This window comes from Mustela putorius, unplaced genomic scaffold, assembly GCF_011764305.1.
Source record: "Mustela putorius furo isolate JIRA1106 unplaced genomic scaffold, ASM1176430v1.1 tig00003909_pilon_pilon_pilon, whole genome shotgun sequence".
NCBI classification, from domain to species: Eukaryota; Metazoa; Chordata; class Mammalia; order Carnivora; family Mustelidae; genus Mustela; species Mustela putorius.
Window position 1 is genome coordinate 41500090 of NW_025422057.1, and position 22785 is coordinate 41522874.

Sequence of the window (22785 nt, forward strand, 5' to 3'; positions counted from 1 at the left end):
AACTATGAGAGACTCAGTTTTCTTGACTGCAAAATGGAAATAATTCTGATATCACAAGCCTGCTCTGGAATTGGAAATCTTTAATGTAAAGTGCCTCATATATACAGGCTCCATGAATGATAATCTGGACATACTTAGGATCATCTATCCTTGTTTCCCTCACTATCTAGTGACAGTTTTAGAAGTAGCTTAGAGGAGGCAGAAGGAATGGTGGAGTGGAGAAAGGGTGCTTTTGGATGTGTGGGACACATGTAAAAACATATAAACATGACATTGGGAATGTCAATGAACATAGGGATCATTGGAAGAAAAGGAAGAGCCTCCTTGAGGGTTTCTCTGATTCTGACATATGTTCTCTGACTCTGGCTTATGTTCTCTGACATAGGACACGTAAAAGGCAGGAACCATTCACAGACCCAGGGAAAGAATCCAGGCACCAGCACCAGTCTGTTTCACTCTAACCATCCATAGAACCCTGACAAAAACACTTAGTCAATAAACCTTCAGAAACTGGAATTGTGCAGACCTACAGAGATATGACATTACAAAGAATTTTGAACCCTGGGCAGCTAAGGCACAATAAAGTTCTTCCCACCTAGGCAGAAGGGGCCATCATGAGGCATCAACCTTCTTTACTCTCCTACTCTCCATCCAGGGATTAATGTGGGAGCCAACCAGAACCAAGAATCTAAAAGTAGGGACAGGAGAGACCTGTAGTTTTCCCTTCTGGTTGTAGCATGATGACACCACAACAGCACTGTCCTGGGTCTATTCCAGTCCCTCCCCTGGCAGTGGGGCTAGAAAAGTCCTCCTGCATCCATAATGGCTCAGCTTTGCAGGCTGATAGGAAAGAGGGAAATAAAATAGTCCTAGTAGCACATCCTCTGTGCTGAGGTCAGGACTTCTACCAATGTGTTGGTAAGTGGGAAGGGCGGGCAATAGAACAACATATCAGAATCAGTGGGGACTTTTCTATCCTCCTTCCTTCCTTGCCTAATAGCCTCATCTAACATGACCAACCATCTGGGTTTGTATCCAAAGTCCCTCATCCTCAAGCATGGGTCTATGTGGTCATCTTCCCCACCACTTCCACTGATGATAGTCACCACCAAGGTAACCCACTAAGGTGTTTGGAAGACATCAGTTATGTGGGCTGTAGATGAGCTTGCCAAAGGGACTGTGGGAGGTAGGGAGGCAGAAATCCTGCCTACCTGATGGAGGCACATAATCCCTCTGATCAATGTTGTTTTGGCTTTCAGGTCACAAACTGCAAAAGACTACTGGGAAGAATCACAGAGACTTGTGGAGGAAATGCTGAAGAGGTTCACAAAGTAGGCTTGTGTTTCCCTCTGCCAGGCAGAGTACACAGCTCTTTAGCTCAGTAGGCATGAGTATCCCTCCAGTCAAGAGCACAGAGCCCAGGGCAGTGTCTTGAAATAGGAAAGGATAGGTCAGTCATTCCATTGGTTCATGGCAGCTTTGACTGGCTCCTGCCTGAGAGTCAAGCCATATTGTTGGGGATACAGTCTGACCTAGAGGACCTAACAGATTAGGAAACAGGCAAAACAGTAGCAGTAAATAAACGCTTGCTTAAACAATGCCAGGGGCCAAAAGAAAAGGCAAATGACTTATGGCAACTTTAAGGAAAAATTAAGAATTCACAGAAAAAGTTCAATGATGGTTTCCCAGGGGATGTGAAATTTGATCTCATTTTTTAAAGATGGGAAAAAACAGGGTAACAGGAACCATCAGGGAGATTTCTTAGGGAGTAAGAGGTCTTTTTGGGTGCAGGATAGGGTTATAATGCAGGGGAGGGCTGAGAGATAAAGCCAGATGAGTCAGCATGGAGCCAAAACACAGTGACTCATGCCAGGCCATGGGGCTTGAATTTTCTGCTGTGAGCTATAGGAAGCCACAGATAATTCTTGTTTAAGGGTGTGAAAATACCAAAGTTGTGCTCTAAGAAAAAAAAAAAAGTCTGATAATAGTGGTAAATGAGTTGGGAGAAGAACCAAAAGCAGTTTAGCTAAGGAATAATGAGAGTCAGCAGACCAGAAAACAGTGACCAAGGGGAGGAAATGAAGGGATGTATATGCATGGTTACCAAAAGAGAGAATAACTTTTTTAGAAGAGAGAGAGGTGGGGAAGGAGTTCCAAAGTATGTTGCAGTAGAGGAGAGGCCATTTGGGAGGCCCTCTTGCAAGAGTATGAAGGTGTCTATCTCCTTGAGTTGCACTGTGCATATGCCTGTGTGTGTGTGTGTGTGTGTGTGTGTGTGTGTGTGTGTGTGTGTGTGTCTTTTGGAGAGAGTGTAAGGGTGATTCAGGATGCCATTCTCACACACTCTTCCAGGAAGGTTGCCTATTTAACAGGCCTCAGAATTTCTTTGCTAAAATTACAAGAAGTTCTGGGGTTTGGAAAGCAGGGCCCAAAACAGAATAGTTGAGGTGGGGACAGGGAAACTCTCATGCATTCCCTCCCTGATTGCCACTGGTTTCATCTGAAACTGTGTCAATGGCTTCTCACAAGCATGTCCTTCCTCCCTAGCCCAGCCGTGAAGATCAGCATAGTCACCTACAATTCACAGGGTGAGACCCAATTGCCACTCACCATACACAGGCAAGTGCCACGTTGACCCCCAAGGCAGGCCTTAGTGGGTGAGACCCCAGAAAGATCAAGGGAGCTGAGAGGTTCCCTGAGACCACAGTGGGAATCCCAATGGTGTGTGCATGGGCTGGCCTGAGATTCCTTCATTGTGCACCCTGACCCCCAAGCTCTGACTCCTCCCTTTCTTCTGGCCCCTGGCTGCTCTGAAAATGGCCAGTCCTGTACTGGTAGACCATCCCTGTCCCTCTAAGCCCTGTGATCACATGTCTGAGTTGTTCTCTCTATGCCCTTCCCTGTTCTTAGAAGTGGCTGTCAGTGAGGACTCCCTGGATGGGGTAGGACAGATGTGTGGCTTATTTATGAGCAGTACCAATGATGGGTACTTGCTCTTGTGTGTCACTTTCTGCCCTGGGCCAGTGGGGCAGGGAGAGACAAAGTCACTAGCAGAGAGGAAGGGATGGGATTGGCAGCATCAAAGTGTTGATGGGTGTCAATGAAGCAGATCTTGGTCCCTTAGTAGGTCTGGGACAGGGGAACCAATGAGTGGAATCCTGAGCACCAAGTTGGGATAGAATGATTGAGGGTGGGTCATGGTGCGCTAAGCAGTTTTCTCAAAAACCCGGAGATAGGAAGTTATGGAGCTTCTGGGTGGCTGAAAGGTTAAGATTCTCATGGACATAAATGGCTGAATCCCAATTTAGAGAGCGAGAAGGACCAAAGAGAGGTTGAGCACCCTTAGGGCTGAATGGACCCAGGATTTATGACATAGACCCACCATTCAGTACCATGGAGAGAAGCCAGGTGTGCACAGTGGTGATGTCAGTGCATGCAGACTGCACTCTCATCTCTGACTCCAGGAAAAGCAATGAGTGGGATGGCTGCTCCAAGCATTAGTGGAGGCAAAGGTTTGTGCGTATGTGTGGTTATGTGTTTAGGACAGAGAGAACTGAGTGGATATGAGCTGAGTGGAAGGAAACAAGTCCATTGGGGGTGACGCTGGCAGGTGGCAGAGAGATGCAAGGCTGTTGGACAGGGGGCCCTGGTGAAAGAGCTGTCACTGGGGAGGGGAAGTCTTCTGCCTTCTCTAAGGTGGGAGTCTCAGGGCCCATGTGAGAAGCTGTGTGGAGACTGAATGAGGGCCTCCTGGTCCTCTCTGGACAGGAAACATAATGACATCTTCCACAAATGAGGTTTCAGGAGTGGCAGTGTACTCAGGGGAGTAGAAAAGATGTGAAATGAGATGGGGCAAGATGTGCAGCTGGGAAGAGAGCTCACACTCAGATCATGGTCCTAAGGCTGTCAGCTCCTGAGAAACCCAGAGAATCTTGACAGGAGTTAGGCTCCACCTGAGACTGGGGCTTCCCAAACATGCCCCACTGCCTAGGTGTTGAGGAAGCCTATGGCTGAGAGCCCAGGTAGACCCTGGCATTCAGAGAAAATCCCAGAGGGGGCAATGTTACCTGATACAAGTGTGACTCTGGAGGTTCTGCAGAGAAGGTGGGACCAAGGCTAAGGACCTTGCTTGGTGCTTTCTGAGCCTGTCCTGCTAGGATCGAGTAGGCTGAGAAGACATAGTCCAAGAGGGGTTTTTTCCTGAATGTTGAAGAAACCAGATGGCACAGGGGCTAAGAAGACCCAGAGGTGTTGCCCAGGTGGGTGACAACAGGAGAGAGATGGAGAGGCTCCAAGGAGTTGAGACAGGTATTAAAGAGGAAGAGAGACTGCTAGGAGACAAGGAGCCTGGTGTCCCTCCCACGGACAGAGCTGGGAGTAGGGCCAGAGGGGCAGCACTCCCTGGAGGGAGCCTGTTGGACTAGACAGTGGTAAGAGATGAGTTCCCCCATATTTGGGATACTGTCACAAAATATAAATCTTCCAGTGTATGATGAGAAAGAAGGGGAGAGTGCTTCTGCTAGACAGGCAGTGCCTGGTGTGGCTTCCACTGGCCCCAGGTCCCAGGCCTCACCTCTTGGGCTGGGCTGGGCTGGGCTGTGTGGGGCTGGACCTGGGGCTCTCAGGTCTACCCCATAGCAACACCTGCACTCTCCACAATGAAAAGCCTTCTTGGGTCCACACTCTCCTAGACTGGCTGTGCCAGCCTAGCTCATCACATGGGATTGGCCTGAACCTAAACACCCAGACCCTCATGTATCCCAGTCTCACCCATGAGTTCTGCCTTCACAGCAGCTGTCTGGCCACAGAACTGTGGCAGCCCAGGGTCACTCCTCAGGGCCACTTCCCCAGGCTTTGGCCTTTTCCAGGAGCACATGGATTCAGGAGCCCTAGTGTGCTCATGAAGCAGCTTGCTACTTTCTTTAGCATCAGTCCAGAAGGGAAAGAATCTTGGGGAGACCATGTCAACCTCAGGGGTCTGTGGCAGTGGAGGATGGGACAGGACAGGAGCATCAATCAGAAGGATAACTTTTCCAAACTCAGTCTTACATGTTGGAGGATAGTGTGCCTTCCTGAGGGACCTAGTAACTTCTAGCAGCCCTGCCCATTACACTGTGAGTGGGATTCACAGTGACACCTCCATGGGTGTGCCCCACATTCACCCTGGGGCCTTGGGGGTCCCCCAGGTCTGTGTGCCTGAGACTGTGACGAGTGCAGAGAAAGCAAGGCCATACCCATGGGACTAGCAAAGCAGCATCTCCCACCCTATGCTCACCCGAATGGAGACAGTGGAGGCCTGAGCATGACCTGTCAATATCAAGGACAGGTGGCTGAAGGTCATGACTGGGCTACTTGACTTGAGCCAGACATGTACACACTGCACAGTGGCTCCAGAACGGCTTGGGGCTGCCTTTAATATTAAGACCAAATTACATTTCAACACTTTTTCTGATTTTTTCAGAAAGGAATTTGAAGAAGCTCTTAAAAATCTTAAGACAGTACAACTTTCAGGAGACAACCTATTGGAGACAGGATTTGTAAAGGTACTAACTCTAGAGCTCTGAGGACTTCTGCTTTATGGAATTCTCAGAGTATCCCTGGGTCCTCCCACTGCCCTCCACCAATACTCCTTCATTTCCTTGCAGGTAAATGAGGACCTTCGAAAACAGCATCTCATAAGTAAGCTGCCTGGTGACTTCACTGTGGGCAGGTTGTGGGGGCAGAGCAGGCCTGGGCCTCGGGGAGGTCTGGTACAGACCATTACTATCACTGACTCTTGGAACAAGGTGTTGTCCTTTCTGGGCCATGGGTATCCTCCTCTGCAGGGAGGACGAAAACCATCCCTAGTAATGTATCTCAGAGTAACATGGGGCCATACGTGTACCTTCTAAGTTCTTGGTAACTGAGAGGTGCTTGAACTATACTTGGGCTGCCTAAACAAGAAAACAGAAAAGCTAGGGGACCGAGAGCAGACAAGATTCCATTTTCAGAAAAAAAGCGCTGGATTTCACCCTCGCTACCCACACTTTGTCTCCACCACATTTCTGGCCCTGGCTCCTTTCCCTTCGGTTCCTTCCCTCTGGCTAATGTCATCCTGTGACTGTGTCCCCAGCACTGGAAAAGGCTGTCCTCGGCCCAGAACCGTCTTCGTCTAGACTGCAGGGTTACAGCCCTTGCCGGGAAGGAAGTGAGAGCCTGGTGGGGAAGTGCACTGAGCTGGCCATGGGGTCCACAGCCCGAGAGTCTCCACCTTGTCTTCTGGATCCCTGGGTGCGCAGATAGAGCAGGACTTTCTGAGGGCACTGCCCTGAGCCAGAGCCAGGCTGTCCACTGCCCTGTGGGACATCGGGTACAGTCGAGTCTGGCTGTCCGTCCCTTTGCTCAACTGAAAGGCTGATGCTTGTGCAGTGAAGTAGCTGGAGTTACCTTTCAGAGCAAGGGTCGTATGTCTGGTCATAGTGACGGTTCAGTAGGAAGGGCCAGAGCGAGGCTCAGTGCTGTCATCTATAATGTAGGTCCTGGCTAAGGCCCTTCTCCCTCCAGGGCTGGGCTGCTAGCCCTCCAGACATCGCTGATGGTGGGTGCTCGGGTCGGGGGGCCTTTCCTCTGGAGGAGGAAGTGTGGGGAGCAGCACTGTGCTCCAGCAGCCTGTGGAGAGTCACCCTGGGGGCCTTTACTGATCAGGACACTCCCTGCCTCCTCTGCAGACCCACGTATGAACAGCCTGATTATTGCGGTGACCACTGCACCACTGAAACCATCATCAATACCGATGATCAAGGCCGAAGTGAGTCCAGCTCATCATTATTAGCATTCTGCTGCATATTTCAAGTATCTTATACTCAAAGTCTTATTTGTCTTAGGCTAAGGAGGCTCAGAGGATGAAGGGCTCCCTTTACTTCATGACTTTGAACAATTATGACAGAGCGCAGGTAATTACGAGCAGGTAACCAGGTGCCACCTGTGAGCCTATATGGAGAAAGCTTTCATAGGTGGTTTTCCCAGGGTTACATGAGGATGGATCTCTAACCCACCCCTAGTGTCTGGACAGCAGATAGCCACTGCAGAAATGAATGGCAATTGTTGTGTTAAACCTACATGCCCCATGTACATGTGTAAGAGCTTTCCTTTCCCGAAGGGCGGGCTGCTGGCTGACACCAGGGTCTGGCCCTCAGAATCTATAAGCAAAAGACTGTCTCCTGGAATGGGGACTTCTGTGTCTTCAACTGCTTGTGAACACCTCATAGTTACCACTTCCTGTGAGTCCGTGACACTTCTTCCTCTTTGTAGCTAGTTGGCATTACAGGAAGAGAATCCCAGGTGTATGCAACAAAGGGGCTCAAGGAAATGGATCTCGCTTATCAATCGGTGAGTCTGCATTAAATGTGAGAGGGGGACAAGGAGGCTTCTCACCGTGCTACCACAATCCACTGTCCCTGACCTGCTACTCCTTTCTCTTTCTCTTTCAGCTTGTGGCCAATACCTGTAAGAAAATGAAGTCAGCCGGCGTTTACTTTGTCTGTTTATTTGGTAAGAGATGCAGCCACTGTTCTATATAGAAGGGTTTGGGGAGTGTGTGCATTTAAGTGTACATGTGTGACTGTGCTCATGGGCTCAAATGTGCGGGAGTCTGTGTTCATCTGAGTGTGTGTTTGGTGTTAGTGTGACTTGTGTGAGTGTCTTGTCTTTGCATGGTGAATAAATCCCAGGGCCAGAGCACCTAGAAAAGCTGGCAGGGATGAGCACAGACTCACTGTGGCTCAGGTGACATCTCCTACACAGGACCCTGAAGGCACTGAGTAGGCCCCTTCCCAAACCCCAGCCTGGCCTGGGAGTGTGAGGTCCCTAGCCTCCATCAAGGCCAGCCAGGTCTTCCCTCAGTTCTAAGGCTGAGGCGCGGGGTGACATTGGGCTTCCTGCAAGCCCCTCTGTCCACTTTCCAGGGTCTCGTCCACCCTGGAAAGGTGGACTTTGAGGCCTCACTCCCAGGAGTCTGCCCCTTGCCCCTTCCCTGATTCACCAGCCCCTCTGGATTCCCACAGCCCTTTGTCTGTCCCTCTCATTAGTCACTTGTCACTTTCTATGTGCCGTGACTTTGGCTTGGCTGTGTCATGGTTTATTTTTGTCATTCAGTTCTTTCATATTTTCCTAGACTCTGAAAGAAATTTCCAAGCTTATAGCAAAGTGGAAACACCAGTACAAGGAACAGCCCCATCTCCACTACCTGGATTTTGCAGTTCATATTTAATATCTGATCATATTTCATTATAATTTTATCTATCTAGTGCACTTGCTCCCTCTCTCCATGAATCCATTCTTAATTTTTGTTGCATTTTAAAGTAAATTACAGGTATAAGTCTACTTCACCAAACCCTTTCATCTACATATCTTACACAGGGAGCTAATATTTACTAAGAGTTTTTTTTCTGAAATATGACAAAAGTGTATCATTTCATGATTTCTGACAAAAGTACAAAATGCTTGTGTGACTCCAACCCCCATGAAAACACAGACCATTACGGTGGCTTCCAGAAAATCCATGCAAAACCCTTGTTCAGCAAATCTTGCTCCTGCCAGCTGAAGGCTGTTAGTGTTCTGATTTTCCTTGCATAGGCTAGTTTGCTCTGTAAAAAAAACATCTCCTTAATGGACTCAGGCACTAGAAACACTGTGTTTGGTTGAGGCACTAGGCACAGTGGTTTGGAGATTCAGCCTTCCCCGGTGTTTTCTGGGTATATTTGAGGCTTTCGTGCCCACTGAAGCCGGATGTTGCTGGCACCTTGTCACTCTTTTTCCCAGAGTGAGTGTCTGCAAAGAACAGACAGGGCACATCTATGGGGACACATAGTAGGACCCAGGGCAGAGGAGGGTTTTCCGCTGAGATTCAGTGGGCAGGTCCTGAAGGGTGGCAGGTAGAATCTTTGTGTGGAGCATGTGCAGGTTCAGCTGGGCAGGGGGAGCCTGAAGAAGGAATGCAAGACCAGCTACACAGTGCAGGGTCATGCCTGCAGCCAGTCCATTTAGTGACCCTTCCTCCACCCCACTATGATCAAGTTCCCAGGTGTCCCATCCATCTGTTTCCCACAGATAACTCCACCAGATGGCTGATCATGTGTCTGTACACAGCTATCTAAATATGCTTTTCAGGGATGTTGTTACATAAATGGGGTCATGCAGGGCCTTCAGGATGGCCAGGAGACTCACTGTGTGCAGAGAGCAGGATGGGCGGTGTGGGGCAGGAGCCCCCAGAGGGGGAAGGAAAGATCCATGGTGCAGCACAGAGACACCTTTGCCACCAGCAAAGCTGCTATTCATCTACCATGATCAAGTTCTCTTTTCATCTCATCCTCCAGAAATAACTACCACAGACAGTTCACTGTATGTCTACACAGAGCTATCTAAATATGCTTTCCAAGGATGTTTTTACATGAATGGGGTCATGAAGTATGTAACATTTCCCAACCGTCAGCACATACTCCATTCTACAGATGGAGGAAATCTCTTTCACTACTCTCCCTGGTCAATATTCTGGTTGTTCCTAACATGTGGCTGTAGCTGGCTGTGAAAAACGTAAGGCTCACTTACTGTGGGCATGGGTCAGGATTCCCTGGGTCAATCCCACAAGTAGGATTGCAGTATGAAGAGGACACACAGGATAAACATTGGTCAGTAGAGTTGGATTTCTCCCAAAGAGCCTGTGCCAAGCAGCAGGGGCTGTTCCCAGACCCTCCCCAGGGCGGTCACTTCTACTGGTGTGCCATTGTCAGTCTCGTGGTCAGTGGATTGCCCTTCCTCACTGCTGGTTTCCTCCTGGACTTCTTGGGGAGATGCCCTCATGCCTTCTTGGGGAGCTCTTCTCTCTGGAGCCCTGGGAGGCCTGCTGTACAACTTCTTCTCCAGAAAGAGAATTCTCCATCCAGAAGGACCAGTCTCCCCTTCCAGCAGATCCAGGTCCTCATACCACCCAACAGCTGCAATGCAGTGGCCCCCTGTGTAGGAAATGCAGCTCCCACAAGCTGATGTTAGTCTTTCCTTGGATTCATTTTCTTCTTGTGGTGGTTGGAATTGGGTAGGGGTGTTGGAGCAGAAGGAGCAGGATAGTTGCTTTCCTCAGAAGGAGTTCCTGGGAATGGGGTTTTGGGGGAACCTGCTATAGCTAGCAGATCAGAGGGAAAGTAACTCTTAGCCCTGTCTCATACAGACCGTTGGATGTTGCCTTTGCAGAAACCTATGATGTGGGATTTGAGACACCTGTCCCAGATCCAAGCAACATAGAGAACTTTGTTTGCGAATATACTTTGGATGGCGATCCTTTACCCAGTAAGTAATCCCCTTGGTTCCTCAAAGTGACAAATTCCCCACCTCAGGCCCGGGTCTTCAAAGTCCTTGCTGACCATACACTGTGGACACTATGAGAACAGAACTGTTCTAAGCTTCTTATGTGCCAATTCCCAGGGTGCCATTAGGAAAAAGAAAAAAAAACACACAAAGACAAGGAGAGGCCCTCTTCCTTCCTCAGGCTTTGCTACCTCACTAAATGGCACCACCATCCACCCAGGCATTGTGGCCAAACCCTTCCAATCAACTCTGCTTCCTCTTTGCTTTCACTCCAACACTCCACTATTGCCTCAATGTCCAACACGTACCCGGATCTGGCCAGCCCCCGGTCAGATCCATCATCTTAGAATAAAATGCAAACCCCTTCCCAGGGCTCACAGTGCCCTGCCCACCTCTCCTCACTTACTTCTCTCCACAAAAGCTCAGCTAGTTATGCCCCAGGCCCTTGGCACATGCTGTTCACAGAAGCCAGACACTCTTTCCTTGGATCTTTCCCTGGCTTTCCCCTCACCTGGTTTCAGTTCTAGGATCCTCTCCATCCTTATTTGGAATGGAAATTTTTAACAGTAAAGAAAAGTAACAAAAATTGTAGAATGAACTTGACACAACTTCACCTACTTTCAATAATTATCAACTCTGGACCATCTGGCTCTATTGACTCCTTCACCATGGACTACTTTGAAGCAAATCCCAGCCATCACATCAGTGAAGTCACTGAAGAATACAGATTTTTGTTTCTGTAAAAGGAAATGGTATCTCTTAAGGACAGGACAGGTCCCCCCATTCCTAAGCTGTGTCTTTTCCCTTCCACTCTCTGTCTTCCCCTTGCTTCTTGTCTCAGCACTTTTCACTGTCTGCATTTATTCTGTTCCTTGTTAGTTATTTCAATGTCTGTCTCCCTCCAGTCCCTCAAATGTAAGGCCCTTGGGAACTGGGACTCAACCATCCTTTTCCATCCAACCAGAGCATTCTAGAGAACCTGGTGCACAGTAGGGGCTTAGAGGAAGACAGAGAAGAGAAGCTGGTGTCTTTCAAACTGTTAACTCTGCTTGCCAGGGGCTGGCAGAAAGGAAGAGATGGATGAATGGACATGGCATTAATATTATTCTTGTGATTTTCTTTTTAGATAGAAGAGCAAATATTGTAACGTCACACAGTATAATTTGCCCTGGACACATATTTGAGACGGAAGATCGGTAAGTGCCTCAGGTCAGGGGCCAGATGGACATTTTTCTACCATGAGGTATACAGAATGTGGGATGCCAAGCTACAGGCAGCACATGTCTAATTCAGGGAGGGCTCCAGGCATGCTCAGGACCTACTCTTGGTGGTTGTCCCCAGAGGTATTCAAGGATTCCCCCATCCCTGGCTCTGCTGAGGAAGGTAGGATTCGGGAGATGATGTACTCTGTGGTGGTACCTTTGCTCCAGACAGCTATTCAAAGCTAAGTCAACGTACTCTGTAAATAGTCAAGATGGTGACACCAAGCAGCTCTCCCTGGAAACTTAGCACATGGCCATGAGGGTATCAGACCAGATGTAAGACTCCTCATGCCTGGTCAGTCATCACTGCAGAACTGACCTTGTAGTGCTTAAGGTAAGCCCCCCTTACTTATGCTATATGCTCACTGATGGACCCAGTGCCTGATGATCAAAGTCATTGCAATAAACAAAACTAATGACTATGGCTGACTCAAGTGCAAGAAGTATACTATCCATACTAGTGATCACTGTCTGCTTTTCTACACTTTAGGGAGCTCGTCGTGAGATACAGCATGGATGCTGGAGTCACATTCCAAGACAGCATGGTTTTCAGTGGCACCAACTGTGTGAGTGCTAATGTAGGGTGGCAGCCTCACTCCTGGGCTGACCAGAACCACTGCACAGAAGGAGCAGACACCAGGGACACAAAGGGCAAGAATGTCCCAGGCAGTCTCAAGAGGTGGCTCCTGCAAATACAAAGCTAGGGCAGCTCCTCACAGCCAGCTTGGGGCCCTCAGCCCGTCATTAGCAAGCCATTCCCCCACACAGGCTTCTAAGGTGCCCTGAGAGCAGGTTCACAGGAGTCCCTGCAATGCAGCCACCTGTCTACCGGCCTTGCAGAAACTCTGCTCTCTGTGATCCAAGTGTCATTGGAGGCACATGAAAGGGGAAAGCCAGAGCCCTGAGCAGACTCTAGAAATGGTGCTGAGCCTCTGACACCTGCCTCCCCCCTTGCCACCTCTCCTGGCCCTGCTATTTTGGGGGGGAGCTCAGGGCTCCATCCTGCATTACAGACAGGCAGCTGAGAGAGCATGGGGGACTATGGGCTAGAGCCAGAGTCCAGGACCTCTGGGACACTGGGACACTCCAAATCCAGGTACCAGACACAGGGCATCTGGAGGATGGGGCCAGGTGTGTTTCCACCATATGGTTGCAGCTGCTGGTACAGCTGAACCCACACATGCCCATCACTGGCCCAAGCCCCAGCTCACACAGGGAACAGCCCCTGTCATTTTGCAGAGGCCATCAGCCTCCCCTCTGCCTCTGCTGTTTTCTTGTGATCTTCAGCTGTCCCTCTCTACTAGTGCTCTCTGACCTGACTCCTCTGGAATGGAAGAGGAAGCAAGCAGGGCTGTGGAAAGGGTCTGGGGCTCAGCTCAGGGACAGGCACATGGGGGAAGAAGGTTCTGCTCCCAGGTTCCTCCTCCTCAGAACTCCATATCTCCTCGACACCTGGCATAGGGCACCATGACATGGGCGATAGAGAGTGTTAGGATGGAGAAAACAGCTGCCTGGGAGGAGGGATGATGGTGCCTAATTGCCACCACCCTAGTGTCCAGTCCCAGCCTGGGAAGGTTTCAGCAGTGCTGACAGTCCTCCAACTCTGTCTTCGCTTGTGCCTGGACGTACATTTCTGGATCAGCAGACTGACTCACCCATGTGCCCATCAGGAGTCCCACCAACTCACAGCCCGCCCCCTGCAGACACATGTCAGAAAGACTTCAGGAGGAGCCACACCACCCTGGGCCCCGACCCTGCCTCCCCCTTCAGCTGCTTATCTCCTGGACACAGACCCTCAGCCCTCCCCCTCCCCTGCCTCTGGGAAAGGAGGCCACTTGGTTTAGGACAGGGCTTTGCAGCATGTCCATCGAGAGGTGCAGACTGGCTTTGTTCCACCATGGAGATTCTGCTCCCTGGTCGGGGTTCTGGAACAGAGCCTCTGAACAGGGCTAGTGGTGCACTCTGTGGCCCAGGGCTCCACAGTGGTTCTCTGGGTGCTGTCTCTGTTCTCCAGCCTTCAGTGTTTCCTGGGGTGGGGAAATCTGAGGTCCATGGGAACAGGTTGATGGGGAGATCTGCGTGGTTACTAGGGTATGCTCCATGTAAGAGGTCACTCATGCCCACCCCTGTCGCTGACATGTCTATATATTGCAGGAGGACCCATTAAAGACTGCAGAAACAACCACGATGCCCTTGATGACCACACCTATGATGACCACAAACACCATGACAACCACATGGATGCCCGTGGTGCCCATTTCAACCACGACGACCACACAGACAACCACAACATCCACAACAACCACGACAACCACGCAGACTACCACAACAACCACGACGACCACAATGACCAGGTGGATGACCACAACATCCATGACAACCACGCAGACGATCACCACGCAGACGGTGTCCACCACCATCACATGGGAGAGGAGTGGGAAAGCAATAGTCACACCAGAGTCCACAGGGGCCATGATTGTCACAGAAAAGCCAATCCTTGACAAATCTCTCTACGCAGCGCTCGCCTCCACCCTGCTCATCATCCCGGTGGTTATCTTTGGCATCTGCTGCTGCACGAATGTGAGTGAGCCCTGACCACACAGCCTGTGAAGTGGCTCACCAAACCACAAGGGACCCAAGCCCGTTCCACCCCCAGATTCTGCCTGTGGCAGCTGCCCATCAGCAACCAGGTCCTCACAGGAACAACCAGAGACACAGCCTATCTTCTGCTCCCAGGCAGAGACTCACCATGTGTCTAAGGGCTGCTGGCCTCACGCATGTCTCTGGAGGTGGCCTGTGAGCTGCCCTGGACGCTGGTGGAGAAGCCACCTTAGAGTCCAGGTGCCAGGGAGGCCTCACAGCAGCGAGACCTCTGGAGACTCAGGCAGACCGAGAACCACACAAGGGCTCTGAGGGAAGAGCGTGGGCCCTGCAGGAGGCACTGAGAGCCTCAAGGGAGAATCCTGCTGGCTGGCAGGGGTCCTGACCTCTGGGACAGCTGAGCCTCGGACACCAACAAGAATCTCTGCCCTTGTGCAATGGGTCTGGCCTTGCTAAGGGCCAGGGCATGCTAGGCCCCTTGCTGGCCATAGAGGGACAGGAATGGACCTGCCACCAGCCTTACCCTCAGGAGCTCACTGTCCTGTGTCTGGTCTGGATGGGTACCTGGGCGTGGAAGATAAATTGTCACCTTCATAGGGTTTGGCAAGCAGAGCTTAGCAAAGGACAAATACTGGCCCTGTAGGAGGGAGGAGCGCAGACACACTGGCCGCTGGGTTTGAGAGGGCCCTGGCCAGAGCTGATGAAGGAAGAGGGGATGGCAGATGGTGGGAAAGGACAGAACAAACCTGCAGGACACAAGCAGGTCCCATTGTGGCAGAAGGGGAGGTGTGAGGACAGAAAGAGGAGGTGGGCACTGCCAGCCCGTAGGGGGAATCAGAGACGGTTGCTAGGAATTGGTAGGTACGGGAAGGGGAGGAAGGGAAGTGGGGGAAGTTCTCCCATCTTCATGTGATGGAAAGGCTGCTGACAAAAACTACCAGCTGGGGTGCCTCTGCCAAGGACCAGGAAGCCTACTCCGATTGTCTCCCTGTGCACCCTGGAGGGAGCTCCGATCCCCTTTGAATAACCCAGGAGCCTGAGGCTCAGGGCGGTGCAGCTGGCTAGCCAGAGATCATGGGCAGTGGGCTCATAGACTGTCACCCTAAAGTCCATGTTCAGTTTTCCTGCTGCTGAATAAGGTTCCCTCCTGTCTGCATGGTGGACCCAGCTCCCTCCATGCCACTCCAGCCTCTGTCCATGTCTCTTTTTAACATTCTAGACTGACAAGGAGCCACCACCAATGGAGATAATAGAAAGGGTAAGTCATGATTTTGGTCCTGATGTGGTCTGCATCCTCGATGCCCACACTGAACTTCACACACAAGGGCTCCTGCTGCCTGTGGGATATTTGCACCCCCTGCCCCAGCACCTCCCAGCTTCCTGCGCAAAGAGAGCTGGCAGAAAGAAGAGAGTAACCAAGGGACGGGGGGGGGGCGCTCAGAAGGACTTGGGATTCATAACACCCTTCCCATGTATGCAGCTCTGCTGCTCCAGGGACTTTGCCCCCTAATTAGCAACTTGAGGTAGCCCGTTTCAGCAAGCACCGGCATCCCTATTAAAATATAGGGACTTTGGGTCAATTTCCAAAGGACTGTTTGAGAGAGTCGGGTGAACTTTGAGAATAGGAACCTTAGATTTCAATGAAACAAGATGGGATTGGGAGGGTGACAAACCATAAGTGACTCTTAATCTCACAAAACAAACTGAGGGTTGCTGGGGGGAGGGGGTTTGGGAGAAGGGGGTGGGATTATGGACATTGGGGAGGGTATGTGCTTGGGTGAGTGCTGTGAAGTGTGTAAACCTGGTGATTCACAGACCTGTACCCCTGGGGATAAAAATATATGTTTATAAAAAATAAAAAAATTAAAAAAAAAAAAGGAACCTTAGATTTCAAACGTTGGTCCTCTGCCTGGACTCTGATGTATGTTGGGCCGCATATCGTTGATCTTCACCGCTGTCCCCTGGCAGGGCCAGGAGCTTGGCTAGGGTGGGACTCTAGGGACATGAGGGGTTATGGAGGTTGGAAGGTGTCTTACCTGGCTTCGAGCAGGGAGGCAGACCCAGTCCAGGTGAGCACAGAGAGCCAGGGTCAGGGAGCAGGCTTGGATATCCCAGGGTAGGAGCCGAAACCTGGTTTTGGAAGAAAGAGTTATATGGGTACACCGTGTCCTGAAGAGGGTACCAGAGTCTGACGGCTGGTAGGAAGCAGGCCTCACTGCCTGTGGCTGTACAGGGACTGGGTGCAGTGCCACGTGCTGAGAAAGAATCTGCCAGGGTCGGGTGAGTGCGGCCCTGTCCCCTGCCAGTGCTCCCACCTGGACAGCCCTCCTGTACACTGCAGAAACACACGACTGGGCTTTTCCCCCAGAGGTAGCCCCCGAGACCAAAGGGACAGGGTAGAGTTTGGTGGTCTTCTGGGAAAGTGCCATATTTGCAAGTGCATTGGGTTTGCTTGTTTTTCCCCTGGGGAGACTGTCACAGAGCACGGTGCTCCTTGAGGCTCCTCTAAACCTCCTAGCAGTGCTCTTTTCCTGAGTGGCCACTGAGGGGCCACATGTCATGTGCCTCTGTCCAGGAGCTGCTGACAAAGAAGCAAGCTGTGCTTTCTCTTCGTAGGAGTCAGACACGTGTATACAGAGATGCACTCCAGTGGTCATCCCTTGTTGTCCCTACGAGGAAGACATGAGTCGCATAGAGGTAAGAAGAGCATTAGGGAGGGTGCTATGACCACCAGGTAGGCTGAGGAAGAAAAGGGAGCAGTCCGTTCATGGCCCACGGGAACCATGGCTTCGAGGAGATGAACTTTATGGAAATGGACACTGATCCCTTGGCACTAGAGGAAAAGCAGACTGCATCCTGATCCCCAGGCCCAGGAGAGAACAGAAGGGATGGTCCCTGCCTCCACTACCTCGCAGGGCCCAGCACTAGAGTCTCCCCCTTGGCATGGGCCCAGGTTTGCAGATGTTGGTAGCTGGCTATAGCTTGGCAGTTGCAGGCTCAATCAGACCTGCTCACCATGTCCAGCAATGGCTTGGGGTTCACCAGCCAGCAGGGGGATGATGAAACACAAGCTCAGTCATAATCAGGCTCCCATGGGTCAGAAACAAAATTTTTTACAGGAGAATTCTGAGCAAGGTTTGTTCACTATTAAATGTATCCAGAAATACCAGTGGCTCCTGCGAGCCTTTCATGTGTCTCCTCAGGAGGGTGAGGGACTGAACTAACTCCATTGTCCTGGGGACCCAGTGACATAGAGGGACCAGGGCCTCGTGGAGAAGGCCTGCAGGAAATGTTCTCACCCCAGGATGTGCTAGGCCCCCACCCAGTGAGGGGGCCCCCAACCCTGCAGGGGGCTTTGAAGACGGGGATGGGGAGGCCTGAGGCAGCCCAGCATGAGGAAGATATGTTTCAGATTCCAGAGACCCCAAACAAACGAGGTCACCAGGCCCCTGCCCCAGTTAGATGCTGCAGGGCTCCCTCAGTGTGTTCCTGGGGATAGAACCCTCTGGGACCATCTCAAGCCAGAAAGGACTATACCCTTTGGAGGTGCCTGCAGCTTCCTCATGGCCACATCTGCTTCTCAGGACAAACTGGATACCCTGTGTGACTTTGTTCAAAGCTGCCGCCAGCTGCCATTGATATGGTGTCAGCCTCGTGACCAGGTAAGCAGGGGCACAGGGATGCTCTCCATGGGCCAGCAGGCCTTTGCTCTTTGCCCTTGACCATTGCACTCAGGGACTATGGATCAGAGATCCTGTCCAGGCACCTGCCACAAGGATGCCAAGACGTGGAGAGGTGGTGTTCATGAGCCTCACAGGCCGATTTGGGTCTGGCACCTGCATTTTCATGCACATCCTCTCCAGAATAACAGGAAAGTTCTTATGACCCATTGCCTCCAAACCTAAGTCAAAGAAGCTGTAAAGGGAGGCCACCCAGAAACTTCTCCTGGCCCAACCATCATCCCTCCCCACTGAGCTCCCCACTGGAGGTCTGCTGGCTGCCCCCATCCACTGAGACTCTCCTGCATGGCTCACTCTTACGCTAGGACTAGTGGAGGGCATGGTGACACCCCCATGTTGTTGGCCAACACTGACTGCCTTACCAGATAGTAGAGTCCTCTTTGTGTCATTGCCTGTGACAACAGGGAGAAGCCAGCTTGTTACAGGTGCCCTCCATGGAACTGAATATTAGTGACAACTTGTTCGAAGTTCCTTCTGTGGGCCAGCTGACAGTCTAAGAATGCTACATATTTTCACTATGTACTCCTGCCAATAACTCCATGTGCAAGTACTACTAATATGCCTTTCTTTCCAAAGGGGGTGCTAAGGCACAGAGAGGTCTAGTGACTTACCCCAGGTCACAAAGCCTTGGAGTGGCAGAGCTGGACTTGAACCCCAGACCCTGGCTCCACCCCTATCCCTGCCCTGCCCCCTGTCAGGTCAGGATCTTGATCCCATGATGGTTACCTCACAAACACCCACAAGGCTCAGACTGAGGGCCCACGAAGACCATGCTCCTGGCTCACCTGGATTCCAGGTCTCAGACCCTTTGCACAGACTGGCCCAGGGCCCTGGAGAACATTGAAGTCCCCAGAAGCCCTAGTGAGAACCACATAAGTCACTTCTTTGGATCAGGCAAGCACGGCTCTCCCTCGGTACCAGGTGGGCATTTCGGAGTCCTGGGCAGGCCTGAGGGGCTTGGGACACTGCTGAGGAGACACCGCCGATGCATGCTGACCCCCAGCAGGGCCACCATGTAGTGTCAGAGGTGCCAGGGCTCCTCTGGGGCTGGGCTCTGGGCTCTGGGTCTGAACAGGGCCCTCAGTCCCAGCCATGCTCACACAGAATTCCCTTCTCCATCTGATTCTCCTGGAGCCTCTTCCCAGAACCGCAGCCCCATGATGGTCACATGAGCACCACACCAACCCTGTGCCTTGAATCCACCCAGTGGTGCCCACTCAGGGCGGAGGGATGGAGCAAGACATGGAGGGAGGCCTGAGACCAGATGGAGAACAAGGAAGGGATACCAGAAAGGGCCATCCTACCCATCCAGGTGAGGGCAGGATGCTAAACGACCTTCCAGAAGGGTCACATTCCTAAGACCCCAGATGAAGGGTGGCAGAATTCAGACTCACGCATTGTGGGGCACTGCCAGCTGCCCACGGCTCTGCCAGACCACTGCCATGCCAGCTCTGGAGCTGGCCCAGCCTCCTCTGTAGCCAGGAGGGACCCTGTGTGTGTGCCCATGGCCAAACACTGTCCAAGAAAGCAGCAAAGTCCAATGGAGAGCAAGTTCAGCACCCAGGGCTGTCTGAAGTCAATCCTCTCATCCTGAGCAGACCTGGGAGCCCATTAACTAAACCCTGTGGGAGGGGGCTCCCTCCCCACTCATCTGTCCCCTCCCATATGACTCTGAGGGTCAAAGCCTGCCCAGCCTCCCCTGTCTATTTGACAATAGACAGTTGGGCTGGGAAAGCCACTCCCTCTCCTGCCTCCTGAGTCTGCACACATCGTCTGTGGATGAGACCCTCATTGTGGCTTGAGCCCCTCCCAGAACAGGCTCCACACTGCTGGGAGCTGAATCTGATGATGCAGCCCAAACCCTGAACCCCAAACACGGCTGTGTTCTGTGGGTTGAGTCTGCTCTTTCCTCCAGTGTAGTGAATGTGTTTTTACTGTCGGTCCTCTGGTGTTATAAGATGCTACTCTCCTGTGGCTGCTCTAACACAGTATCACAAACTCAGCAGATGAAAACAATAAGTTTTCGGTTGTGGAGTACTCTCAGCTCTGGAGGCTGGACGTGTGAAACAGGTTTCCCGAGCAGAAATCCAGTTCTCTCTGAGACTGCGCTTTTTCTGGAGAGTCTGGCAAAAAAAAAAAAAAAAAAAAAAAAAAAAAAAAAAAAATCTGTTTCCTGCCTTTTCTACTTCCATAACTGCATTCTCAGGATTCTCTGGCTCCTGGCCCCTTCCTCCACCCATATGCCAACAGAGTAGCACCTTGAATCTCCCTCTGCTTCACCCTTCCCATCACCTTCTCCTCTTCGGTGGGTAGGTCTCCCTCTTTCAAGAACCTGGGCTCACTTGTCAGCCCATTCAGATAACCCAGGAAAATCTCCTCATCTCAAGCTCCTTGACTTAATCACATCACAAAGGTCCTCTTCCAGTGTAACCCAAACAGCCACAAGTTCCTAGGACGTTGATATCTTTCAGGGCCATTATTCAAGTGACCACTGCAAGCCAATGACCTAGAAGCTCCTGTGAGAGTAGGGACCCTCTTATCTGACACTTTGCACTTCATGTAGCACATAACGAGCAAAAGGACATGGGGGCCTGGAGGTACAAGTGTCTGTGTTGTGTGGGGGTGTGCAAGGACCACTCAAATGAGGGCCACACCCAGGGGCTTTACCCAGTTAGTGTTCCTAAAGGTGTGGCTGCCTTGCTGTGTCAATAGGTTTATTTGAATTAAATTTGTTTCAAATTTATTTGAAGTAAATCAAATTTGTATTTGAATTAGTGGCTCTAGAAGAACTGCTCCCTGGAAGGAAGCTGGGGGTCTGGGAAAGCCCGACATGGTCTCCCTCCTCTCAGGTGTGCTGCCTGTGGAAGATGCAGGACCTTTCTTATCCTCTCTGTATCTCCTGGAGCTAGAGGGGCCAGAAATGCTGTCAGATAGCCAGCACGCCCAGGACCCCTCCTTGGTTTTCTGAGCCTTTCAGCTGGGACTCCTCAGCTGAATCGGAGCTAGGGTCCAGAGGGGACGCCAGTGAACCACAGGCAGACTGTTCTGTCCCAAACATCTCTATTGTTCTCTTCCCAAGCCAAAGAGTTTGGGTTTGCTGCTGCCTCCACAGCCCATCACCCATTTGAGGGTGCCCCCAGCTGCCCTTGGCCTGGGCTCCCAGAGCCTGAACTCAGACCTGTGGTGAGAAATCAACCCTCCAGCACACAATCACTGAAAGAACTGTGGCAAGGCTTGTGCTGCTATGGCAGTCAAGCTTTGTTCTCATTTCTGAGGCTCCCAGTCCATGGGAAGCAGACAAGCTCAAAACCAGAACAGAGGGAGTCCAGAGTCAGAACACTGGGGCCTCCTGGGGGAGGCAGGGAAGACTTCTAAAACCTGAACTGAGTCTTGAAATGGCAGTCCAGCCTGGAGGCCAGCACTCAGGGAGAGTGAGTAACAGATACCCTGTTGAAGGGTATCAACAAGGTCCTACCATGTTGGTCTTGATGGGTCGTGAACCAGAACTCCCTTGAGCCAAGGACACCAAAGCTTTCTGGTTCCATCTCCAATGCCTTTTCAGTAACCTTCTCTCTCCTCTCTTCTCTGCAGGGTCAGTGTTTCAACTTCACCCCACTGAAGCCCCTCTGCAGGCAGTTGCCCTGCCTTCCACCCCTCAACAGCTGCTGTGAACAGTGCCAATACCCCCCTACCATATACTCCCAGCCACCCTCCATGACGCTGCCATTGATCTCTCCCCCTTCTGAGGCACTCTGCAGAACTACTTTGTCACTCCCACCCCCATAGTCTCGCCTGTAAAGCCCCCCAAACCCAAGACTGTTAAGAGCCCTTTGTGTACTGAATTGGACATATATAAAGAGTCTTGATATATGGTCAAAAGAGTTAGAATTGTTGGTGATCAACAAGAGAGTTTGTTTACCTGGTGAGCAACACTCTATTGTATGAGATGTATCAGTAGTGTTCCTGCCAGGAAAAAGCACCTGGTCTATGGATGTAGACATGAATGTCTCCCACTCCCTGCAAGTTGGTCTTCATCTGTCATGAAGGGCCTGGATGCATGGGGCTTGGTACAAATTTTCCTCTATGAAAAAAGCCTGAAATGTCTTTGAAATATAAATAAAGCCTGTTTCCCCACTCACTGACTGTTTTAATCTCTTGAATAATTTACTTAATATCCCAGTGATTTAAGGACAGGTCATTTGAAATCATCCCACTGGAAAAAAACAAAAAGAAAATGATGTTAAAAGGAGTAAAGAAATACTATGGGACATCATCCACAGAAACAATGTTTTAGAATCCCAGAATGATAACAGAAAGAGAAAGATACACAAAGTATATTTAAAGCTAAATGGCTGAAAACTTATCAAATGTGGAGAGAAATGGAAATCTAAATTCATTTGGGTCCAAGGACCCCCCTCCACCCCTGTGATTAAACAAGATAGGCACATACGAACACATCTTGCCAAACTGAAATACAGAGAGAATTGTGAAAGCAACAAGAGAAATGTGAGTCATCACACACAGGGGCTCTGCCCATAAGACTGAAGGTGTATTTTTCAACGGGAATTTTGCAGAAAAAAGAGAGATGATAGAGTCAAATATTTAAGGTAAAAGCTGCCAACTAAGAATAGGATGCCCAGCAAAGCTATTATTCGGAAGTAGAAAGAGAAAAACATAACAAACGATAGTTGAGTTCATAACCAGTAGAACTGCCTCCCCCAAAATGTTAAAGAATATCCATGAAGCAGAAATAAATGATCATAATTAACATGGTGAAAACAAAAGAATGTGTTTGCAAGACTCATTGGTAGTGACCATCCTATTGTCAAGGTGGTCCATAATTA

General features: G+C 50.7%; 1 protein-coding gene across 1 annotated transcript in view; it reads left to right on the forward strand.

Annotated features, from left to right (window-relative positions):
• The window catches only part of LOC101693886 (anthrax toxin receptor-like), a 36525-nt gene extending 14456 nt beyond the window's left edge, over positions 1-22069 (forward strand). The window contains exons 2-17 of the mRNA XM_004765823.3: positions 1260-1331; positions 2548-2619; positions 5462-5543; positions 5646-5679; positions 6708-6787; positions 6864-6932; positions 7291-7368; positions 7470-7530; positions 10225-10320; positions 11465-11534; positions 12091-12166; positions 13755-14180; positions 15421-15459; positions 16818-16898; positions 17786-17863; positions 21533-22069. Of these exons, the coding sequence (XP_004765880.2) occupies positions 1260-1331; positions 2548-2619; positions 5462-5543; positions 5646-5679; positions 6708-6787; positions 6864-6932; positions 7291-7368; positions 7470-7530; positions 10225-10320; positions 11465-11534; positions 12091-12166; positions 13755-14180; positions 15421-15459; positions 16818-16898; positions 17786-17863; positions 21533-21727 (1609 nt within the window). The 3' untranslated portion in view covers positions 21728-22069. The remainder of the gene's footprint in view (positions 1-1259; positions 1332-2547; positions 2620-5461; positions 5544-5645; positions 5680-6707; positions 6788-6863; positions 6933-7290; positions 7369-7469; positions 7531-10224; positions 10321-11464; positions 11535-12090; positions 12167-13754; positions 14181-15420; positions 15460-16817; positions 16899-17785; positions 17864-21532) is intronic.
• Positions 22070-22785: the final 716 nt, after the last annotated feature.